The 21,090-nt window shown below is 42.7% G+C and overlaps 1 protein-coding gene across 10 annotated transcripts in view; it reads left to right on the top strand.

Annotated features, from left to right (window-relative positions):
- Positions 1 to 21,090, top strand: part of PBX3 (PBX homeobox 3) — a 240,123-nt gene that overhangs the window by 182,086 nt on the left and 36,947 nt on the right. For all 10 annotated transcript variants that reach the window (XM_082207747.1, XM_082207753.1, XM_082207749.1 and 7 more), the window contains one exon: positions 9,947 to 10,188. In XM_082207747.1, the coding sequence (XP_082063873.1) occupies positions 9,947 to 10,188 (242 nt within the window). The remainder of the gene's footprint in view (positions 1 to 9,946; positions 10,189 to 21,090) is intronic.

A 21,090-nucleotide genomic window follows, 5' to 3' on the forward strand; every position in this document is an offset into this window, starting at 1 on the left:
ATTGAGGGAGGTGTTCATGGTGAGTTCCAGCACCTCTTTTTCTAGAATAATAGCACTGGGCAATTCCAAGCTTCCAAGTGTGCATGTAAGTGGTCAAGGTAACCTGTGGTGTTTTTTTCTGGGAGTATTCGAGGGTACCTCCCCGCCCCCATGTTAAAAGTGTGATACTAACTGTAACAACTTCATGGTGAGTACCGGCACCTTCGTTTCTTTTGCTCTCTCTTTTTTTAAAGCAACTGAGTACAGGTTGATGAGAATCAACCACATTTGTCCTGTTTATGGGCTTCCCATAGGCATCTGGTTAGCCACTAAGAACAGAATGCTGGACCAGAGGACCTGTGGTCTGATCCACAGAGCTGTTGTGCTATTCACAAGACAACTGAAACCTACTGTCTAGCATTACATGAGATGACTGATGCACCAGGGTAGATACTGTATGCACACAAAAGTAATTGTGCAGATCAGATCTGTGTGTTTCTGGGCCAACTTGTGTCTTCATCACGTGTGTGTGTGTGCTTGATTCACATTGCCTCCCTCTTTTCTTACTCCACAACAGCTCCCATGGTTTCCCCCATGTTTATGTGGTTTGAGCCCTGCTAGGATGACCAGATTAATTTTTACAATATGGAGGTGGGTTTGCTTGCTTGCTACCCTCCTACAATAATCTTGATAACATATTTTTTTAGTCTGTCTCAAGTTGTGAGTTGTAGCATTGTGGGCTCATATGATACCTATATTTAATGAGGAGGGGAAGTGGGGAAGAAGTTACAAAGCACATAATAAAATTGGCTTTAACAACCAGTCATAATGTGCAGTTTTGGGAGTTGAGCAGCATGTGGGGGGGGGGGGAGCAGAGAACATGCAAGAAGACCAATTGTGTACATAGGCCTTATTATGTGCACCTCTTGTGATAAACAATCTGTGTTCTTTAATGTCAGTTTCTTTCTCTTTTTTAAAGTTGATCATGGCCTTAAAGAGCTAAATTATAAACTTATAATTTATAGGTTTTATATATTATAAAGTAATGTCAGTAGTCTTCACCACCCTGGCTGGCTAGCAGACCCTGGGAGATAGAACATGGTGTTGTTGCTGCATTTGTGCAGACTGTAAATTGTGCAGACAAGAGAGTGTGAATCACCATATTAACTCCAATGTAATGTGCACCTTTTTGGTCAAATTATGTCGCAAAACTTAGGGTGCATATTAGATTTGATGGCACATTAGATTCAGTTGCAAGCTTGATAAACACTGCTGACATAGCAAATACTTTTTTAGTTTCAAGGTTTTGAAAATTCAGATGCGCATTAGATTTGGTGGTAAATACGGTAGCTGTGCTTTGTGGCTCATGGTGTTATTTTAGTGTTCCACTGACTTCTGGAGAGAGTCCTCCTGGTTTCAGTGGCTGCTGGGGAAGCTAGTAGTGTAGATGGAAGCTAGGCATGGCTCTCAGGGTTTGTGTTAAGACCAGCCATGTTAATTGCCACACCAACACAATATTGCAGCGTGACAACATTAAATTGTGTTTTTATATGCGAGCAGTCATTATTCTCTGCTGATGCCATATAGAAAATGAAGAGCAGGCATTTTCAGATATCTGTTCTCTTGTTAGAAATGCCTCAAGGAGGCAAAATAGAGCTAGCAGCTAAGATCTCTGTAGTTTTCGGTTTGTTGGGGATTGGACAACCTCAGCTCTTAGCCTGTGACTTTGTAAATGAATTTCAGCAGTCTTTGTCTCTTGATGGTGTTTCTCTACCCCCACCAAATTCTCGAAGTCAGGGATGGGGAACATTTTTCAGCCTAGGGGCCGCATTCCCTTCTGAACAATCTCCTAGGTGGGTGGGCCTAGAAGCAAAAATAAGCAGAGCAATGAATGTGAACTTTATCTTTGTACAGGAGGCTAGTTTCTACACACACACACACACACACACACACACACCATCCATCCATCCATCCAAGCAAAATATATTATCAAAGTTCAAGGATACATTCTGGTCAGGCAAAGTACCCTAAAAGGAAACACAGCAGGGCCATCATGGGATGTTGCCTGATGAGAGTGGTGTGTTTTGGTGAGAGTCCAATGAGTAAGTTAGAGAGGCCTGGAGGCTTTTCCCCATCGGGTAAGCTTAAAATCTATAGAATAGGTCAGTGGCTGTCCTTATTTTTAAAAATCACAAATGAAGAATCCCAATAGGAATCTTTATTGCTAATCAGACCGCTCTTATGGAACTAGGAAGGTGATTTGGTGGTGATTACATCTTTGAGTTGAGTCTTTGGTCTTTCTGTGGAACACCAGGGCCCATATATATATGGTGGGTGGTGGGCATGTCTTAAAATGGTTGATTTACCACTTCAGAAAAATAACACATAAGCACTTCACAAGGTGAACAAGCAAGGCAAAGGGATTGCTCAGTCGGTAGATCATGAGACTCTCAGGGTCATGGATTTGAGCCCCACAATGGGCAAAACATTCCTGCATTGCAGGGGGTTGGACTAGATGACCTGTGGTCCCTTCCAACTTTACAATTTTATGAAATTAATAAGTAAGATGGAAAAAGCCATGCCCTGTATCTCCAGAAGAACTCTCTTGGGCCAACCTTTCATTGTGCTTGCAATATTACTCTGTTAGCCAAGATACCTACTATACAATTCAGACACCACGGGTTTCTAATCTGCTTATTTATAATTCAAAAGCTTGCCCATATATTAATGAACCCTTAATGAGCTGTTGAAAATGCCTGAACTACAGTCGGATTATTAAACTCAAACGGCCCCTGTAATCATACCATTTGAGTGGGTTTTTAGGTGCTTTTCATATCGACGGCTTTGTATTGTGAAGGAGATGGGTTTATTCGGAGGAAAAGCTTTGTAATAATTTTGACCTGCAATTTATTTATTGGCCTCTGAATGCCGTCGCCTGTGCAGGCGCGCTCGTCTGTTATCTGTGGGGGCAGGTGCACAGCGCGTTGAAAGACAGCTAATTAGGATCTGCTGAAAGATATGCTAAAACTGTGGTTCTATAACAAAGCCAAGTTCATTGTTAAACAATGTTTTAGCGTCTGTTTATGTGATTTGTCTGGATCCTGCAGATACCAAAATGAATGGTGTGGCTTTAAGTAGATGGAAATAGGGAGCAAACAGGTTTGTGGTTAACTCTACAGCTCACCCATGAAGATTTTTGAAACTTTGCCTAGAGGAAAAGAAATTGTCAGGCATGAAAGTGGTCCTGAAAGATCTATCAAAGGTGTACCAGCTCAAGCTGCCATATTTAATGTGGAAAGATTTGGCTTTAGGCCGATGCATAGCTCTCCAGCTTGAGTCCTTGCACTTCCATTGCCATTAGTACCTCTCCAGTTGTGCTGGAAGTGATGTATTATTGTGTTCTTTCAAGCCCACTCTGTACCTTAATACCACGATGCATTGAAAGGTCAGCGAGCTAAGCAGTAATAAACTTGTAGGTTGATATACTGAGGAATAAAAATAGAGAAACAATAGCCACAGTGTGAGCTTATATGTCAAAAATACATATATTATTGGTGCATAATTTATAAAGGCAGATGCTAGGTAGCATCCATTGTCTGAAGCTGTTGAATAAAGGAAAGGCTTGGCTCGGCAAATAAGGTGAGCTTGTGAGATCCTCTTTAAAGGAAGAGAAACACAGACCCAGGAAGACAGAGTAGATTTTTATCCAGTCAATATCAAAAGGCCTAGAGTAGGACTATCCTTCCCATCAGCCAGTCTGCAGAAGAACAGCCTTCTTGTTCATTATATACTTGTGTTGATAACTGTAATTCAAAAATTAACGAGGGAAGATAGAGATGGAAATGGTACATCCTTTTCCCCCCACACATGCTCTTGTAGGTGTTGCTTAAGTAGTGCCTCAAACCAGAATAAATGTTAACAGCTCATCCTTGCCCCCTTCTCTTGGTGTACCAGCATATGCAATGGACTGTATCACTTGCCAAGAAATGGGGTAGGACTCACTGCAAGTAGTCAAAACAGGTTTCATTTGGAAACAATCCAAGGTTATCTGGAAACAACTGTGCCATTTTGCCCTAGCAGTTTCATAGCCCTTGTTCCAAACTGTGCAATTTTCAAACTGTGTCATGTTTATACTGTAATACTAGCCATGGCCAGAAAATGACTGGTCTCCCATTTCTGATTGCCCATCATAAGCTCCTGCAGCTACATAGGTACCCTCAGGCCTGTGTTGAATATGATCAGATAGTGGTGGTTTTCATAGGGAAGTCAATATGGAAGAGGCGCCCAGAGGCTTGGAAATTTGAAAACTACAGAGTAGTGGCAGGCAGATTTCAGGTTTGTGAAAACATCCTATAACAACCACCACACCCAATCCACCAGTGAGAGGCAGGTGCAAAACAGCTTATGTTGGTAGTAGAGCCAGAGAAAAAAATGTGGTTTGTGGTTGTGTGAGTGTATCTGCAATATAAGGCATCTCATGGAGCATTACATCAGGAAACCATAATGTACACGTACAGAACTATAGCTGAATTTACTGCAGCTGACGGCTTTTAACACAGAGTGCTGAAACTGACCAGCATAGTTGTACAAAGGCTAATAAAGGCAACCATTTAATATACTTACTCAACTGATGAGGAACACTAAGTTTGACAGAGAGGCAATTAAAACAAGGGCAACCAGGGCAGGATGGTAACTTGTTTTTTATTTGTTGTTATTGCTGTTATCTTTAGTACAGTCGTACCTCGGGTTAAGAACTTAATTCTTTCTGGAGGTCCATTCTTAACCTGAAAGTGTTCTTAACCCGAGGTACCACTTTAGCTAATGAAGCCTCCCACTGCTGCAGCTGCACCGCCACACGATTTCTGTTCTCATCCTGAAGCAAAGTTCTTAACCCGAGGTACTATTTCTGGGTTAGTGGAGTCTGTAACATGAAGCGTCTGTAACCTGAAGCGTCTGTAACCCGAGGTACCACTGTATTTAGTAGACTGCTTATTATTATACAAAGGTCTCCAAGTGACTTATATTGTTGGCATCCATTTGTCTTGAGAGACAATGAAGTGCACCTCTGGGGTGAAGAAAAACTGCTATGTTAGCAGCACCAAAGTGACCTTCCCAAAGGAAAGCAGAATACCGTATTTTTCGCTCTATAGGACGCACTTTTCCCCCCTTCAAAAATGAAGGGGAAATGTGTGTGCGTCCTATGGAGCGAAGACACCATAGCCCCGCAACCCTCTCCCAGCTGGAGAGGTGACACGCAGCTATGGCAGGAGCCTCTATAGCAGCGCGTCACCTCCCCAGCCGGGAGAGCGCGCGTGGGGCTAAAGCAGCCTCCCGCGACCCTCTCCCAGCTGGAGAGGTGACACGCAGCTATGGCAGGAGCCTCTATAGCAGCGCGTCACCTCCCCAGCCGGGAGAGCGCGCGCGGGGCTAAAGCAGCCTCCCGCGACCCTCTCCCAGCTGGAGAGGTGACACGCAGCTATGGCAGGAGCCTCTATAGCAGCGCGTCACCTCCCCAGCCGGGAGAGCGCGCGCGGGGCTAAAGCAGCCCCCCGCGACTCAGCCCTGACCTGCTCTTTGGGGCTGGTGGTGGGCTTCCCCCCCGCCAGCCCCAAAGAACAGGTCGAAAGGAACCTGAAGCCTGGAGAGCGAGAGGGGTCAGTGCACACCGACCCCTCTCGCTCTCCAGGCTTCCAAGGTAGCCGCCTGAACGCACCTTAAACGACACCTTGTTTTAGAGCGGGAAAACAAGAGGGGGAAAGTTCTCCCCCTCTCTGTGCAGCGCCTCCTGCCGCTTCACTGAAGGGGCGCTGGGCAGAGAGGGGGAGAATTTTTTTTTCTTGTTCTCCCCCCACTAAAACAAAGTGCGTCCTATTGTCCGGTGTGTCCTATCGTGCGAAAAATACGGTAATACATTTGGCACCAGCTTGGCTGCAGGAGTTGCTGGAAGGAGCCATCCAACCATCTTAGGGACTCCACTCTGGATTTGTGTAGGGTTTATTCCTTAGCCTTTTCTTCTCCCAAAGATGGCCCACAAGGCAGTGGAGGTTTAGGGTTAGAGTTTTCCTTCTCCTATATGGGCTGCCTTCCCAGGTTGACAAGTTCCATCTGCCCCTCACTTCCCTCTACAGCACATGCAGAAACCACCTTCTTGACCATTGGACCCACTATTGGTCCCATCTGCTCAACCCGCCGGAGCCTGTCTTTGCATTCATGGAAGTCCCTGACTCACCAAGGGTTTGAGACCCATCAGCTACCTTCACCGGGTTTAGCTGGCCAGTTGAAGCCATTCCTGGGTTGTGGCCGCTGTCACATGCTGACAACTTCTAGGAGCCTTTTCTTCAAATAGGACTAATGGTGCATCTAGCCCAATACTGTCCATCTTATCCTTGTCTATCCAGTGTCTTGAACAGAGTTTTTTTCTCACAGAATCTTTTAACTGGAAATATCGGAGACTAGAGCTGAGGCTCCTTCCATGCAAAGCATGCACTCAGCTGCCTAGCTCAGTGAGCAGTCATTTAAAAATTCTCATAGAGTTAATGAAGTAACGTATATAAATTAGCAAAAGCCTGTTTGTTTTTCCTTAGGAGAGGAATTGAAGCCCTTAGCAGGAATAGACTAACCATGTAGAAGATTGCTTAATGCTTTAATGAGAACCTGATAAGACGAAATAGCAAAGATGAAACATTTTATAACAAGGAAGCAAATGTGCATTGTCAAGTCCAAGCAGTGAACAAACTCTGGTGTCAGTATCCCAAAAACAAATTTAGAATTTGATGGTAATTGGGGTGTACTGGAAACGTGGGAAGAGAAGAAACATGTGATAATTTATCAAGTTGGCTTTCTGCCTTCCAAACGTTTTAGAATCCACACATACAATTCTGAATGTGGAATGCTGAATGTGGAATGGTGAGATTCTTATCATGTCAAGAAGAAGCTTGTTTTATGGGTTGGGGGGTGGGGACAAGAAAAGCAACATATCAGACAGAATATTGCTCACCAACTTTTGCAGTGTGTGTTCAGATCTGGGTAAGATGAAGCAGGAGCCAGGTTGAAAAGGGGGAAGGAAGAACAATGGATGTGGCATTCAAATTATTTGGTGTGGTTTGTGTGTGTTTTGTTGAAGTAGGCAGATAAAATTAAAATAAGATTCACTGATAAAAGGAGAAAATGCAACCCCCTTTTTAACGCCCATGGTTTTCAACATGTATATAATAATAAAGAGGGTGGATGGAGAAATAAAAAATATGAGAAGTTGGGGCAGCACTTAAAATTCTCAATAAGTTCTCAGTATCTACAATCAACCACCCCATATAATCAGACAACTTTAAAATTATTACAGACATGTGGAAAAAAGGCTTGTGTAACATAGTGGCTAAGAGGATGAATTACGAATTGGCAAGTCCCTGGACTGAAAGTCACCTCTGCCAAGAACTCACATAGGCAAGCCACACTCCTTCTTTAACTCAGTCCTCCACCAGCAATTTGGAGGTCATAATACTGCCCTAACTCACTAAATGTATGAGGCACTTGTAACACTCCAACGCAGCTTCTAAGTACGAGATGGGGTACTCCTAACCTGTGGTGCTGCATCCCACGGTGGGGCATGGTTTGACAAAAATTAGAGATGGGATGGAGCTTGTGGATATCATATTATTAAGGTAAAAAAATTCCTTCCAGTAGCACCTTAAAGACCAACTAAGTTAGTTCTTGGTATGAGCTTTCGTGTGCATGCACACTTCTTCAGATACACTCAGTGTATCTGAAGAAGTGTGCATGCACACGAAAGCTCATACCAAGAACTAACTTAGTTGGTCTTTAAGGTGCTACTGGAAGGAATTTTTTTATTTTGACTATGGCAGACCAACACGGCTACCTATCTACTATCTAATATTATTAAGGGTCTTTGTTACCCAGCAATGCCAGTGACCAGGGATCTTCTGTATACCAAACATGCACTATTGAATTGTGCTTCCCTAACACCCGCTTACTGCTTTTTGCCCAGATCTTGCTCTGGTTGTGTATTCTTGGACAATAGGGCATTACAGTTGCCATTCTGCATATTAAAGAGGGATGCATTCATCCGTTCGTTTTAGTGGGGCATGCATATGTTTAGCCGTGCATGTATGCACCCTCAAATCTTGACCATCTATCAATGATAAAGATAAGCAATTTTGCAGTGAGTCATTTCATTTGTCTTAACAATATTGCAGGCAACTACAAAGGTGGTTGATTTCAAAGATTTTCTTTTTAAATACATGTGTCAAATATATGACAAGGGATTGGCTGATGTTTGTGCAGGGCAGGCCGGTCACAAATCTGTCTCCTTCTACACCTCCACACCTTTGAGGAATTGGGCTAGATTCATGCAAGTGAGTCAAATTTAACTGCCACTTCTGAGCTGAACACTTGGCAGTTTATGGATGTTACTGTCATGTCAGCTGCACCTGATGCAGAGCTCGTGTGCCGCTGTGTATAAACAACAACATGAACACCACAGAAGGCAGAATTGGCTTGCAGACTCAGTAGGTGCCAGCTCCTCCCCCTGAGGGGATCTGTCAGGAATACCTGCTTTTAAACCGATTTGAAGAGGTTAATTGAGCTGGGATATTTTTGGGTTGTATTGCATCTTTAATAGAAATGCCGATCCAAGGAGCCATGGCTCTAGTGATTCCCCCCCCCAAACTGTAATTATATCTCAACTTTGTTTTTCAGTGGTGTTGAGAGCATCTTGGCAGCAAGCCCATTTGACCTGATTAAACCTACAAATTGTCAGCCTTGATCTATAATAGTCAGATGAGACTGGTGATTGGATGTCATTTTGGGATCCTCTGGCTAGACGCGGAAATTTTATTTATTTTTATTATTATTTTAAAATAAACACTGGTGCTTCTCTGCTAGCTGCTGATAACAATGCTGGCAATTTTGAACATGTTTTAGCATGAAATGGCAATTTAAACTTTCTGGGTGGTTAAAAAACCAAAAAACAAAGTGGTTTTGAGGCTGCATACATCACAGCATTCTTTACAGCAGAGCTGGGCACTGCAGACTATGCATATTGCATTCAGTAGATCTAAGACCTAATGATTGAGTATCTCCTCAGGAAGGGTGATCCTCTGGAAGGATATAAAGTACTATATCCCTTGACCCATCAGTGAAGTGGAACCCTCCCTGCTTTTCCTTGAACCAGGAATAACCTCAAGCCATTTTATTTGCGCAAAATACACGTGTGGAATATTTTGCTGAATAGACAGTTTGGTATTCCAGTTAAAAATTGTAAGCAGGTTACTAACCCTCATAACTTTCTTGTTGCATACCATTCTTTGTTACTAATGGATGTGGTACAAAATAAGCGAATAAATTTATTATATTTAATTATAATACAGTGAACATTTTTATCCTCAGGTGAAGCTCGAAAAGCTTACAAAGCAGCCCATGATAACAGTGGCTCAGTCCACTGCCAACTCTTTAGAATAGTCTGCTGGTCCTTGACTGCTGCTCATATTATTGCATCAACAGTAAAAGGCAGACTTTAGCAATTGGTATGACCTCCTAAACATATTATTGTAGGAACAGTGTCTTTGTTTAATATTTCTGCTTTCTGTGATCCTTTGAGTACTTTGAGCCGTTTGCTTACATTGCATTACAGTGAATGCACTGATTAACTTAAGTCACAGAATTCTTCTCTTCTTGATGCAGAATTTGGGTTATTTTGGTTCAAGATCTTGAAAGATCTTTACTTTTTGGAATAGTGTGTACGGAGTGCTTAGTAATACCTTCCTCCTTGAACGACAACTGGTAGGATTGGAAGCCTTCACAAATCCATATGAAAATGGCTCGCAGCAAAGTGTGTGTGTGAGACTCCTGCTGCTTTCCCTTCTCTGAGCCGGTGGAATAGTTAGCAGATTTACTGGAAACAGGATATATTAACTTAGGTAATTTTTCTTGTTGTTATTTCCTTCACCTAAAGGTCTCAGCATCCGAGGGGCTCAAGAGGAAGACCCTCCTGACCCCCAGCTAATGAGATTGGACAATATGCTTCTGGCAGAAGGGGTTTCAGGTCCTGAGAAAGGTGGAGGATCAGCGGCGGCGGCAGCAGCAGCAGCAGCTTCTGGTGGATCTTCGGATAATTCTATTGAACATTCAGATTACAGGGCCAAATTGACCCAGATCAGACAGATCTATCACACGGAGCTGGAGAAATATGAACAGGTTAGATGTTGCAATCCTCTCCCCTGAATATATGTGGCTCCATTGTCCTCTGTTTTGCTAGAGCCCAACCTGCAAAGTACTGTTTGTTTATGCCATGCTGTCAAAAATTAATAGCTTAAAGATTAGCAACATCAACAAGTAACTTCAAGCTATACTTCCAAGTAAGTAAGGTTCCATAAGCCCACAACTTGAAACTTGGAGGAGCAGCCATGGAAGATACTGTCAAATTCTTTAAACTGCAGTCAGAAACAATAATAAGTAGTCAGTTACATAGCATATTTCAAGTCCTCCAAGTGTTTCAGATTTTTTTATTGCATTAATCCTCACCAATGGCCCAAGGAAGGTAGGCTGCTGTGATTATCACCATATTGTAGCGAGAAGGTTGAGATAAATGTGGTTTGGCTAGAACAAAAGTAGGGAACTTCAGGCCCTCCAGCCCTCTCTGTCTGGCCCTCAATACGCTCCCCACACCTCTCTCCAGCCCCATATCACACCCTTCTTGAGTGTTTTTGCATGGCTGGAAAGTGTCCTTAAACTCTGATAATGACTCTTGCTTCCCTGGATGGAGGATAAAGAATTGTGAATGAGTGCCTGGTAGAAAGCACACTGCTGTACAAAGGTAAAATTTACATTTGTTGTTTCACCCACTTGTGCTTTTGGCCTCATCCACCACAGATACATGGCCTCTTGAAGGTTGCCCAGAAGGGAACTTGGAACTTAGGCTGAAAATGGTTCCCAACCTGTGGACTGGGGCCACTCTGTGAGTGTCTGTAAGTGCTTTGAAAAATCCAGATGACTGCATTAGAGAGATTAGTCATTTGCTGTGAGTTAGGATTCCACTTCTAGGACAAATCAGTCAGAAGTGCTTTACTGACTTTACTTTCTGTCAACATTTTTTGTAGACGATTCTTTGCTTGCTGTAGGTTATTTTCAATATGACCTATGGCTTGATTTTTATTAAAAGTGTTAATAACTGCTCTGCCCCAGTGAAACCACATATACCCCTCTACTTCATTTGTTTTCTCTTGAGGGGTTCAGTTACTCAGTGAGCCTTTTGTCAACAAGTGATGGAGAGATTGTCCATCCATGTTCACGTAACTTTTCACAGAGATAGAAAGGGAAGACCAGAGACCCTGGCTTTGTTGCTGTACCACTGGCAATGTCATTTTGTTTCCCTGAGGTGCCTTATAAAGCTTCTGAAGCTTGAACCATATCAGCTCAATGAACCATAGGAACTTGTGGCTGGTTTTCTGAGCAGAACTTTATAAGGAAGTCCTGGCTTCTACGGCTTGGCTCTGGCACTTCCCTGGGAGTGTGTCAGCTGAAACAAACTTGAAGTGAAACTGCAAAATCCAGTTGCTAAATGGGGGTTAATCAGAGGCTGCAGTCCTACCAGAAAACATGCAGCTTGGTGTGGTTTTTGCCTATCTCAGCATCTGTGTTACAAGAATGTACATCACCAATGTGAGAAAATTTTTCCTTTCTGGAGGTTCCTAGCTAGTTTCGGTATTTTGGTTACAAATTGCAGTGACTAGCAGAAAATATTATAACAAAACATTACAACAAAAAGCATTTAAATAAACCTATGACTTTGAAAAAATGCATCTTAGAATGAATATTATAAGGCCATTATGAATTTCTTTCATGTTATAATAAAAACAGCTTCTTTACTACCCAAGTACAGGTGACATTTGGGGGGGGGGTGGAGAAAAAATCAATTGCATTTGAAGTGTTTGCTTAAAATTTTCATTCCCCCCCTACTTTTTGTTTTCTTGTAGCTTAATATAAAATGCCCTTTCTAAAGCCAGTCTGGAAACAGTCTTGGGTTTGAAAGGTTAACACCTCAGAAATAAAATGTTTGTTCATTTATGATGGCAGTATGAATCAACCCGTTCAGCTGGTTTAGTTCTAATTCAGCAGAAGATTGTGGATTGGCTGTGTGTTTGTGTGTGTACAAGATTAATCACAGCCATGCTTTCATGATATTTCTCATAACCCTGAGGACCAATTATTATTGTCTTCAAAAAGCCACCTACAAAAATTACTGAATCCAAGAACTGGTTGCTGCAGCTGGAGGTGTTAGAAATAAAAGCTATGTCTGTGCAGAAAGTTTCTCTGGATGGTGCATCTGCAGGCTTCTGCATGGGGTGAGTTCGGCTCAGTTATCCAAACAAGGACAGGACCTGCACATTAATGTTGGGTATTTTTTTTATTGTATCCAATTCTACATTTCTATTTCTGCACTAATTTGCACCTGGAGTAGTAGTTTAACTAACAGGAAGCAAATGGAAGCTGGTTTCTAAGAGAGTTAGAAGGAGTATTTTCCTCAGTGCATGCCTGCATTTTCCTTCAGTCTCTCTGTAGCTTGTCATACAGAATTTGCAGGTGGCTATCCTCCCCCCACAATAACAAAAAAAAAAATCCTAGTTCACCGAAAGCAGCAGTGAGATGAATGTATATTCTCTGTGCAGTCATGCCTGTTATACCTCCTTTTTTAAAAGCTACTGTCTCCAACCTAAGTATGTTGGACTGTCACTAATAAACTTAATATATATTTTTGGAAAACTATTTTGATTATATTTCATTGCTGAAACAGTTTGTTATTTTTATAATTATGCTATAATCCACCTTGAGTGATTTTTCCAGAAGCAGGAAGGTGGGGTATAAGTTTACTTACTTTGGAATAAGCTTCCATGGATTCAGGTCCACTTCTGCAGTAATGAATTAGTTTGTATTTTAAGGTGACTCTGATTGGTTTTTGCAGGAGAGTAGCATGACTACACCTCTGAAAATATTAACAAATAAGAACTTCTACAATTGCTGAGCATATTTCATATATCTGTGATAAAGCAAATTGAGTAATGATTTGTTCACTAGGGTGAAATAATGTATCTTCTTTTGCAATTACTCTTATTTATATTGTGTACCAAGAATGTGGCATTTCTTGTATGGAATGTTGGCTTCTGATTTCCCCCCATTGAATGCCCCTGCTTTTCTTATGCATGCCTTTTGGCTTGGTCATCCTGAAAAAAAATCTACTAATCCACCCCCCCTCAATTTTCTGCAGATACTTTGAAGTCAAGAAGGGCTGACCTCCATTATTTCTTCAAGTCCCAGAATATTGGTCATTTAAGTGCAGATTTCTAGACCTCTTGTTGTAACTGTAGTAGAGACAAAGGAACATCGACCACACTTTAAATGAAAATGGTGCATGGAAAACCTCAACAGACAGAACGGGAGCAGAAATAAATTCTGATTGTTGTGGGCCGTCATTTCCCTGGCCTTGTAGCCTCTGACTGTAATAAATGTAAGCATTTGGAAGGAGCCCAGCGTTCAAGCCCCGTAGCTCCATTTGCAAAGGTTTCAACTGAAATGTCAGATCCATCCGTCCAAACCCCAGGAAACTGAGGTGGGGAGGGAGGGAGAGAGAAACGCTGCTGGGAGAGTAAGAGACAGAGCGGATGTGAAACATGCAAGTTTTCCCCTGTTAGTCCTGACACCCAGCAGTGTCTACTGTACAGAAATATGATAATTTTTTTCATGCCTTGTAGCAAACTGTCTCGTACTAGTTTGTCTCGAACTGTGCCTGTCTCTGCAGCTGAGGGGCAAATGGGACCGCTCCTCTGTCTTGATTGGCTCCAAGTTTTCTGAAAGGTTTCTACAGGTGGGAGCAGGGGAGGGTAGACTGGTGGAGGGGCCATGAGATGTTTGTGAAGAGAAAGCAGGTAGATCAGTCTAGATTTCATCTGGGAAGGGGAGAGAGAATACTTGGGACAATTTAAAATAAACAAGTGTGTGTGTGAGAGAGAGAGATCCAGACTAGTAGACCTTCAGCCCTTTCAGATCCACATTTAGCTCAATATAATCAGTCTTAAATTTGATATGGTCACACATTAGTAAAGTTCCCTAGATGACTTATAAAATACAGTAAAATATAGTAATAAATAAATAATAGAATTGAAATACAGTCATACAATATTAAAACATGCAATAATGAAAACACAGTAAGCACAGCAACAGAAAACTTTTATCTATTTCAGACAGAATGAAACAAATTCCAGCTCAGCTTACAGTTATACTAAAAAAGAGCATAACGTGGGTTTTCTAGAATAGCCATTAAAGCAGCAAACACATAGAATCTATTTTAAAGTACAAGTTTAAAAGTTCAAGATTTTTAAAAAAGAAGTCTTCACCAAAAAGACTGTAAAAAAGGTGTCAGACAAGCCTCTCTGAGAAACCTAAAGGAATATGTTCTGGGGAGCCACTACTGAAAAGGCTCTGTCCTTTGTAACGATCCACTTCACCTCACTTGACAGCAACACACAGAGCAAGACTTCTGAAGATCTTAACATTGAGATAGATATCTGTGGGAGACAGCAATCTTTCAGGTAACCTAGTCCCTAGCCATTTATACATTATTGGTTAAAGCCATTCATAAACAAAGGGAAAGGGTCGAGAGGAACCTGTAGCAGAAAGTATGGTTGATCTGAGAAACTCATTACAACTGTAGCTTAGTAGCAGGATGCAAGTATGCTGAGCAACAGGCTGCTGGACCAGTTTGTAGTAACTTGGCCTGCTACTCTTCCATCCCCTCTCTGTCATATTCTGTGCTGTCAAAAATTGGAATGTTAACTTTTCAGGGCAGGAGCCCGTCAATGCCATGTCAATGGTACCATATAAATAAACGATTTTCAAGTATTAGGACTTGGGGAAACATCCATTGGAGAGCTGTTGCCATGGTGTTGGCACTCTTGGACGAGGTAGACCATTGGCCTGATTTGGTAGCAACCAGATCCTGTGTCAGTTGGCTGCTTCCAGTGCTTTGAAAACATCCCTAGCAGACCACAGTTCATTATTGGTTGTTGTGTTCATTTGGGCTGGGTCACAATTAGTGCATGCAAAGATACAGGTAGAGTTAAGATGAAAGCTAAACAAGAGATGGGTGATGAGCAAATGAAATTCATTCCCTACTAAAATGGAGGGAGTGGTGCAAGTACTGGCCTTTAGGAAGTTATGTTGCCAGAGCTGGCTTGAGCATGTGGCATCTTCGGGCAAGTATTGGATCCCCCTCCTTAAACTGGCACTGTAATCAGAGGAGAAACAACTAGGTTGTAGAGCTGCCATTTTAACTTTCCACAGTCCCACCCACTCCATATACTTTCCCTTTAGGGCAAAATGGTGCACCATCCATGTGAGGGTATTAAAGGCACTGTTTAAAGCTGTCTGCTTGTTAATGCTGCTGTGTTGAGCCCACAGTGCCAAAGGGCTTCAATGCCATCAGAGGGCCCTTTGCTGAGGTTCCCCTCAAACCTAGAGCTGGTCCTGGATGGTGCCTTACTATCCTTCAAGCTAGGGCACATCCCACTTCCTCTAAAACATCTGGTGTAGGGCAGGGACTACTTTGGTTCTAGCAGTTCTAGATGGCTTATCAGGAACTCAGGTGTTTTGAAGGTTTCACAAAGGAGTTCCACAAACCTCAGTTAAACCCAAGAGCCCTAATTATGAATGCTGTACCCAGCCATGGAAACAGGAAGTGCGAGTTGCTCCATTTGGGCTCCCTATTCAGCTGTAGTGCTGCCCCACAGTCTTTAAAGCACCACCAGGTCTCATTGCCTTTTTGTGTTCGCATTGCCTTCTTTGAACCTAGAAGCAAAGGCCAATGTTGTCATTATTGCTGTGTTTTTCTCCCACCCTCCCTCCTCCCCCCTGCCCAGAGTTTGATTTTGACATTTGTTGCCAGTTAAGGAAATGCACTTTAAAGCAGCAGGAAAGGCCGGGGGGGCGGGGGAGCTCTCCAGAAAGTGTGTCACACCATCAGCTTCTCACCCACTTTCTCAGTGCCAGGAGAAATGCTTCTCTTCATAATTTACAGCTACTGTAATAGAGATGGCATATTGAAAGCTATCTTCTATAATTACATTGAAATACGTTTTTGCTGTAGGCAAAAGTATTGCAAACATCCCAAACCTCCCAGAGCAGCTGGGAACCTGCTGCCATCATCTTCATGGATCTCTCCTGGTTACCCCATCTCAGAAAGGATGCTTGCAGAGTTAGGAAAGCTGCAGAAAAGGGCAACCAAAGACAATCTATGAAAGGCTTAACCTGGTTGGTCACTGTGGAAAGCAATACATTGGATTACACAAACTTTTGGTCTGATCCATCAGACCTTTATAATCAAGGATACATATGGAGAAGGGCAAACACTTTGCAGAAGGAATGGGGTTCCTGTGTCTCCCCAGATGTTGGTGGATTACAACTATAATCATTTCTGACCCACTAAGACTGATGGGAGTTGGGAGCACAACAGTTGTGGAGGGCCACAGGTCCCCTCATCCCTGCATTTAAAAAATGTTAAGTTTCTAATTCTCATGATAGCAAGAGTTGTTTCTCTGTGGACAATACCTACTAAATCTCTTAAACTGGAGTGGGGACTTGGCAGGATTTGCAGGGGCTGTAGCTTCATTTGCATAGCCCATTTCCCCTCACACCTTTGACTAATGTATAGATAGGAAAACAAAGACATACATTTGAATTTGTTTAATTTTGTGAAGGCCAGAGTAGCTTTTACAAGCCAGGAACATAAGAAGCTATCATATAGTGCCTTAGGGTGAAGTTCATCTCAGTAATGATGTCTTACTGGCATCAGCTCCCCAAGTTTTCACCTGGAGATGGTTGGGACTGAACTTGGGACTTTCTGAATGCAAAGTATGTGCTCTCCCACTGAGCTAAGGTCCCTCCGCCTGCTTGTTCCTCCAGCTTCCATTATTCTTATTGGAATAGTACCAAATATAATATGTCCATGGTCTTAGAAGTACACTTGTATATTTCCGGCAACATTGGGAATCATGGTGCATGCTAGTTCTTCAGGGGTAAGAAACATAGTTGTAGTTCAAGGAACCAGGAATGATGCCACTGCCATTAATTTGATTTATTTTAGCTGATAAAAATTATATATTGCTTGATTGTATTAAAAAAAAAAAACCAGCCCTCAAAGCAGTTAAAATCTCCAAGGCCTCAAGAGTCTCTCCCTCCTATTTTCATGCAGCAGTGATGTGTGTTCTTCCTCTTCCTCCCCAAGAGTCCTTGGAGTGAGGTCCAAGTGCTCTGCCAGGCATTGCATTCAAAGCGCTACAGACTTGGTGGAGGGTTACGACCTGTAATTTTTTACTTTCAGATGTGTAAAGGCAAAAGAGAGTAACTGTGCCAGAAGCATATGCATCTTTCTTAAGGGTGTACCCAGATTTTAATTATCTAAATGTAAATACTTAACAAATTTTACTTAGAGTAATGAGCTAAAGTGCACACTACATAAATGAGATGTTCTAATTAATCATGTATGAACTACTGGTTTAAAGGGAAGCTCTGTGAATCCCATGGATATGCTGGTCTGCTGCCAAATTGCTAATCAGCGTTTGCATTCATAGGCGTCTTCGCTTTAATAAGTTACGAGAGATGTTTGGAGGAAACGAAGATGAGGGTGGTGGTGTATTTTCTCTTCTCTGAACAGGCAGACATTACCTGAGCTTGTAAACTTTTAACCTCCAGGTTAATTGGTGAGGTGAGTGTGGGTGGCTTTTATTTTAATGTTATCCTCCTTTTCAGACATATATTGTCTCCCAAAGTGGCGCATGCCAATGAAAAAATAATAATTACAAACTAAAAGCAGAAGAGGCACAAAGGGAGTGGAATGAAAATATAGAAGAGGGAGATCCAATCAGGATGACAAGGCCAGAATGAAACTATGAGATGTAAATGGGGCATTTATACCCAGTTGGGGCCAGGGTGATCTTCCCCTGCTGATGTTCTTGCTTGGGTAGAAGTGGTGAAGCTACCTACTGGCCCTTAATTCTCTGTCCTTCCCCCTGCAGTCCAAAAGCAACAGAGTGACTTTATCCACTTTCTTAACTTTAGAGTGATGAAGACTGTAACAAGAGCTCTTCTGGATTAGACCATCAGTTCATCCAGTCCAGCATCCTGTGTTTCCCACAGTGACTAACCAAGTGCCTCCACAAGGCCCATGAACATCAGGGCAACAGCATCCCCCAGCTTCCACTTCCCAGAAAGTAGCTAGTCTGTTATTGTTTCCCAAGCATCTCACAACTGAAGCTCACCTTTTCTCCAGATTAAAACTGGATGCAAACTTCACTCTTGCACCTGAAAAAGTTTGAGTAATCATTACACTGTCCTTTGTTGTCTATGTTAATTGCTGTTTGGAAGATGGATAGGAAGAAAGGAAGCTCAGGACAGTTACTTGTAAAGAAATGCAACAGACCACATATAAGAATGGGCCATTCTGTGGGGTCACTGCATCAGGAGTGATTACAAAACCTCATAACACCCCCTTATCAGAGGCTCAGTAGAAAGAAGCAAGGCTGGAGTAGCCAAACAGCCTCCTCCTGGGACAGGTAAACCTGCTGCATTTGTGGACTAGTCACAATTGAATTAACATTTATCATGCTGGGTGTAGAGATGCAGTGGGAATAAAATTTACCCACAAACCAATGGAGGCTGATTGGAAGATAGCAGGGCCTGAGCAGGGAATCCTAAAGAGATGCTGCAGGCAACTGGTCCTCTGTGGGTGCATACTTTGGGCTTACAGGAGCTTTTGATAATGTATGGTTTTGTTTTGTTTTGTTTTGTTTTGTTTTGTTTTGTTTTGTTTTCCAGCAAATATTTTGGTATAAGCTCTGCAAATAACTTATTTGGTCTAAATAAGATAAAAGGATAGTAACAAGAGGGCTGGGGATAGCAACTCTTCTTGTAAAGACTGCCTGACATTAATTGCATGATTACAATTATGTATTACTTTTACATTTTAAATAACAGCTGTTGGGTGTGTGTGGCATCATCATTTGGGACCATGGTTTAACCCTCCCACTATAAACAATGCCCCCCACCTGGAAGCTGCTATTCGAGAAACTTTCATTGGCACTACTAGCAGCTTATCTTCCAGAGTGAGTAACAGCTTCCAGAGGAAAGGAATCTTTTTATCAGGACTATTAAGGAAGCAATGGTTCCAGTCCAGTCCCTATCCTGTTTACACACATCCCTAGCTGCTATGTAAATTATAAAAACAGATTAATGGGAATCATGCAATTAAAATCTTGCTTAGTTTGATCCTGAAAGGCAGCGGGCACGTTAAATCTTGAGGAAGGAAAATGGAGAATGAGGTGGTAGTTCTGTAGCTTTCAGATATGTGAAATATTCTATCAGCAGGACAGATGTTGGATCCAAGGAGCAAAAAGACATGTTTGGCTTGTATGCAAAGAATAAAGAGACTGGAGATTATGTGGTGGTGATACCTTTCATCAGGACACCTTGTTGGTGGAAGCTTAAGAGCTGACCACAGAGTTCCTGTGGAGCTCTGTGGAGAGAACTTTACAGAGACTGAAAACCCATACCTTTTATTAGGGTTGGCTGAGGGGCAAGAGCATTAAGCATAATATAAGAGCTTTCAAGTTACATAGAACATAGGGCTAGGGCAAACATCTTTTTTATTCAGGGAATTCTGGGGAAAAGAAAATAATAGTCACCAGCTGATCAGAACTGTGAAAGAAAACTACCTGAATTTGGAGGCAGCAGGTTGCGGATGAGATTGCCCCCTTTTTCACATTTACTGGGGGGTGGGACTTAAAAGGAGCTCTTTTGCAGCTCTGAGCAGCTGGTGGCTGCCGTTTGCTCCCTGTGTATGGGGTGTTAGAGGAGAAGTAGTACCTCTGGCAGGCGACATGTCATGCTCCTGGGTAGTTTGTCCACCTTTGGTTCCCCCTGCACTCAGCTCTCACCTGAGTGTCTCCTAGAAGCTGTCAGCATGTGACAGCGGGCACACTCCCAGAATGGCTTTGACTGGCCAGCTAAGGGCAGCCAAGGGGTCTCAAACCTTCAGTGAGTTAGGGACTTCCCTGCATGCAAAGACAGGCTCCAGCAGATTGAGCAGATGAGACCAATAGTGGGTCTAACAGTCAAAAAGGTGGTTTCTGCATGTGCTGTAGAAGGAAGTGAGGGGCTGATGGGGTATGTCAACCTGGGAAGGCAGCCCAAATAGGAGAAGGAAAACTCTGATCCTGAACCTCTGCTACCTTTTGACTATAGTCATTTGTAAGAAAGGCTTCGAGAGTAAACCCCGAGGAAAGATCTGTACCTGCTGCATTGTGGGCCATCTTTGGGAGAAGAAAAGGCTAAGGAGTAACCCCCACACAAATCCAGAGTGCAGTCCCTAAGATGGTTGGATGGTATCTGGTACGCCTCCTTCTAGCAACTCCTGCAGCCAAGCTGGTGCCAAATGTATTGCTCTGCTTTCCTTTGGACCACATCAGTGAAGCTGAGAAGGGAGGTCTTGTCATTTGGGAAGCCCAGGACCCTCATACACATTGCCCTGGCTTGCTCACCAGTGAGGTTACTTTAGTGCTGATAACACAGTGAAAACAGCACGGGAGGCAGCAGTTACGAGTTACTGGTCCCTGCAGCCACAGCAAACGCTGTGATTTCTCCAGTGGTTTTACTTCACCCCTGGAGGTGCACTCCATAGTCTCTTGAGACAGACAGGTACCAACAACACCCTGACTTTCCTATTCCCCCAAATGCAATGGAGCTCCAGTGAGCTTCCCCTTGAAAATTGTGTACCAACAAAACTGCTGAAGTTCCCCTGAACCCCAATTTATTTTCAGGTCATAAAATGGGAGGGGGAGATTTTATCTCAGCACTTTCTTCAACTGATATGTTAAAATTAAAAATGGGGGGGGCAAGAAGTTGTGAGAGGGGATGGTGCCGATGTGTCAGGGAAGAGCTTGTGGTATGCTAGCTGTTAAGTTGATCAGTTTGGCAGGTGAAGCCAAATCCACATATTTATATATTTGGCACATTTATATCCTCTATCTTCTATCATAGAACTCAGGGCAGCAT

This window comes from Podarcis vaucheri, assembly GCF_965113315.1.
Source record: "Podarcis vaucheri genome assembly, chromosome: Z".
Classification (NCBI taxonomy): Eukaryota; Metazoa; Chordata; class Lepidosauria; order Squamata; family Lacertidae; genus Podarcis; species Podarcis vaucheri.